Here is a 3,805-nt window from a genome sequence, read left to right as displayed (position 1 = left end):
TAAGTTAGAATTAAACTTTTTTTTTTTTTGCGATAATGTTACATGCAGTACAAATTTTTTACAACTCCATTTATAAAATAAGGATTTCAGCGCATTCTCGTGGCAAACAATTGACTAAGGCACCTAGTGTTTTATGCATCAGCGTATTATGCGCAGCGTATAAACGCAATAAAGCCGTAACTTGCATATATTCCTATATATATATGTAACGTTTCAGTTACAAAAGAAACATTTTCCATCTAAAACCTACAACTCAATCCCCCACACATTGTTCAAATTTTAAAATGACGTTTCCTCTTCTAAAGCTCAAATGAATGTATCTGCTGTGTATTTTTGTTGTTTGTTTTTTTTTTGTTCATTTTGGCATAATTTCATTTTTAGTTGTAACATAAATTTATTTTGACTTAATTCCCCTTGTTGCTTTTTTATTTTTTTTTACATTTCGCACAATTAATAGAAATTTATGTATATGTAATTTTTATGGAACAGTAAATTACAACGGGATCCTATATAGCTCAATCCAGAGAAAACAAAAAAAAAAAAACAGAAGCACGACACTTTTCATACTGCGCTATATGCTGACGTGAAAGCAAAAATTTCGTGTTCATTCATTTCTCTAATTTCTTTTTTTTCTTTTTTTAGCATAATGTCCTCCTAGGCGTAGCGTATTAAAAAAAGAAAAGCGAAAAGCACACTACCCGTGTACATTACTGTTTTAAATAAGTATCCGTAACAACATGGTACACTCGAACAACAAACCAACACCAACATCCAGCGCCGTTCCACAAGGAGCGTCGCAATTCCGACATGGCAAAGCACATTCCGCAGGTAATGACGAAGGCGAAACGCATGGAAAAAAGGCACACCGGTCCTTCTTCTCCAAAACAGGTGCTATCCTTTTTGTTGTTGCTTGGATCTGCTTAACGGTAAGCCCAGTATGAAACATTACATGATCACATATAGATGTAGCCTGGAATGTTTCGTGCTCAGCTATATATATGCGGTACGCAACATGCCCGAATATTTATATGTATATTTTTTCCGTTCCCCTTGTTACTTCCCCTTTGTTCCTTTCTCCATTGCCATTCTATTATTAATTCAACTCATCACCACTCCTCTTCGCTTCCCCTTTCTACAGCATACGGATGACTTCGACAGACACGAAGAACATGTGGCCCAATTACAAGTATATACCAGAGGTGCCCGCAGTGTAGCAAAGGTAAAACGACTTCCATCAGAAGATGAGCTTGAATTAGATCCGATGGCATTCGAACACTATGACGATGATGAAGAAACCTATGAAGGTGCCTACGACGATGTCGACGAACCTTATGAAGAAGCCTATGCATTTTCCCCGAAACGCATATATTCTGACGCACAATGGGAGGATGAGGAAGATGGAACTATACTAAAAGCATGGAAAATGGTGGAGTACCAGGTACCACAACAAGTGCATTATTATGGAAAGTGGAAAATACAACATGATGCACGGGAAGAAGAAGTCGATAGCAACGACACATTATCCGCCGATGTAGCAGTCGCCGAGGCAGTTGCAACGTCTAGCACATCCCTTTCGAAGGTTGGTGCACAAGCATCATTGCCGCCATCCCTACAAAATAAAGGACAAAGTGCAAAAACGAAACAGGAGCCGAAAGCATCTTCGGGTAAAGGTAAAGCGGATATGCGCAAACACGGAGACAAATAAATTCTCCGGAAATTGTATGTTGCGATTTTTCCGCCCCACAGACAAACGCCACGTTGTGGATAAAATGTTCATCGAATCCTATTCCACACGCCTAATTTACAGGAACCACCGCAAGCACAAAGCATGGCAAGCAGAATAAGGCAGTTAACGTCAAAACCGGAAGAGGCTTTAGTAGACGGAAATTGGCTAAATATATTATATATAGGTACAGCAAGTTCTTCGTTGTGGCTATTTTGGTTTATACTATAATATTGGTTGCTGTAGGAGGTTTCCTTTGGGGTGTACTTCAGTTTCAACCTGGGGCGTTAACTGCGGTGGTAACTGCCGTTGGAAATTGGAAAACCATTGTGTGTGCAATTGGGATTGGCATGACATCCGGTGCAGGTGGCATGGGTATACTCAGTATGTTGTCACTTCTGATATTCCGGTGCTGCTATCGAAAGCGAAGGAAAAAGTGCCGAAGAAGGTTTTGAAAGACAAAATATCATCAGAAGTACCCGACAAACCGGAAGCACGTAACAAACCATAAGTAACTTGCTGTATGCCACTTGCAGCAGGCAGGTTCACTGTTACAGTATGCTTGTACATATTTTCTTAGATTGACCCTCATACTGATATTGCATACATGTTGTATGATATGGCTTATTATTCCTTTATAGCATTTAGCTTTATAGTTCCGTTTTCTACATTATAATATGGTTTACGTTTTTCCTAATATATATGTTGTGTGCATATATAATGCGGATTGTTTCTGTAATAATTTGGTCCATAGACATGATCAAAGGACAAAGCATTGGAAAAAAAAAAAAAGGATGCGTCCTTCTCTTATGCTGTATATATAAATATATGCATATATAACGAATAATTATTTGTTACATCCTATATGTGTAACATATATAGTACACAATGTCCATCGTAGTTAATTCATACAGTGCCTATTCTTATAATATGTAACACATTTTCCCTTTCTTGTTTCCTTCCGTATTGATGATTTATTTTTTTCCTGCGTATACAAAATTCCTCATTGCCAAATGAAACGGCTTTACACCTTACCTCTGATATGCTTAAAAAAAGGAGGATATCTTACAAATTGTGAAAGTCAATATATGCGATAGCTTTCCACGAAAACAAAGCATGGCATACTTACACAGATAATATATTATATCAAATGCTCCTCCATATGTGCTGTACGAACACAGTGAAAGTGTGTAAGGGGAAGGGAAGCTTGTGGCTGCTCTGTCGAGACAAAGTTACCGAGTCTAGCCAATGAATAACGTGAACATGGAAAATTTCCCAATAGAGGAAATACTGGACCATATTGTACTATGGAAGGAAAATGGATAAATGGAGCGTGGAGTTTCCATTCCCTAAGTCCTTTAGCATATTTTAAAGTGGCATACGTTAACAACTCAGGTGCAATTGAAAAATAGATGGTGTGTCATAATTTCATCCTTTCTCTAGGTAGGAACAAACATTGTCCGCACACACACAGCAAGAGTGTCGCGTTTTTCACTTTTGCTTCCGTTTGCATCATGAAATCCTACACCTGCAACATGGAAATGTGTGCTTTTTTCGCCCTTTCACAATAATTCAAGCCCAAAATGTAATTATGTACACACATATGCTACACCCTACATGGTTGCCTACACGTTCTAATAAACGACAGGAAACCACTTTCTATTCTTACATTTCACACTACTCCTAATCAATAATATTCGCATAAGTTGAAAGAAAAGGATATTTGCACAGAGTTAACGGTCATGCTAACATTGTACCGGGCTGTGTTTTTTCTAACTTGTTCGTTTTTTTCTTTTTTTCGGGGGCATATACATTTCCAGCACAACGCTGAAATTTCACTTTTCGTGCATTCCCATTTTTTCGCGGTACAGAAGAATACAATAATGTAGTTGTTTTTGCCAATTTGGCTTATATTCTTATATTAATTTTTAATAAATGGATGGTTCACTTTGCACAAAATGAGTGTCCTTTGTTTCCATTGTGCTCACTTTCCTTTTTTTTTCCTTCTCCACGTTTCTGCTTGTGTGTTTCTGCAACACATAAATTTAATACTATGACGTTTTCCTTTTGTTTTTGTTTTTT

At 37.6% G+C, this 3,805-nt stretch overlaps 1 protein-coding gene across 1 annotated transcript; it reads left to right on the top strand.

The window, feature by feature from the left end:
• Positions 1 to 737: 737 nt before the first annotated feature.
• AK88_05530 (uncharacterized protein) lies at positions 738 to 2,234 on the top strand (the record flags this gene model as incomplete). Its single annotated transcript, XM_012483132.1, has 4 exons — positions 738 to 926; positions 1,139 to 1,664; positions 1,808 to 1,910; positions 2,090 to 2,234. The coding sequence occupies 4 exons, from the start codon at positions 738 to 740 to the stop codon at positions 2,232 to 2,234; spliced, it is 963 nt and encodes a 320-aa protein (XP_012338555.1).
• Between the last annotated feature and the right edge of the window lie 1,571 nt (positions 2,235 to 3,805).

Source organism: Plasmodium fragile (genome assembly GCF_000956335.1).
Source record: "Plasmodium fragile strain nilgiri unplaced genomic scaffold supercont1.152, whole genome shotgun sequence".
In the NCBI taxonomy this organism is placed as follows: Eukaryota; Apicomplexa; class Aconoidasida; order Haemosporida; family Plasmodiidae; genus Plasmodium; species Plasmodium fragile.
Note: the sequence above shows the minus strand (reverse complement) of the source record. Positions and strands in the feature narration are given on the sequence as shown.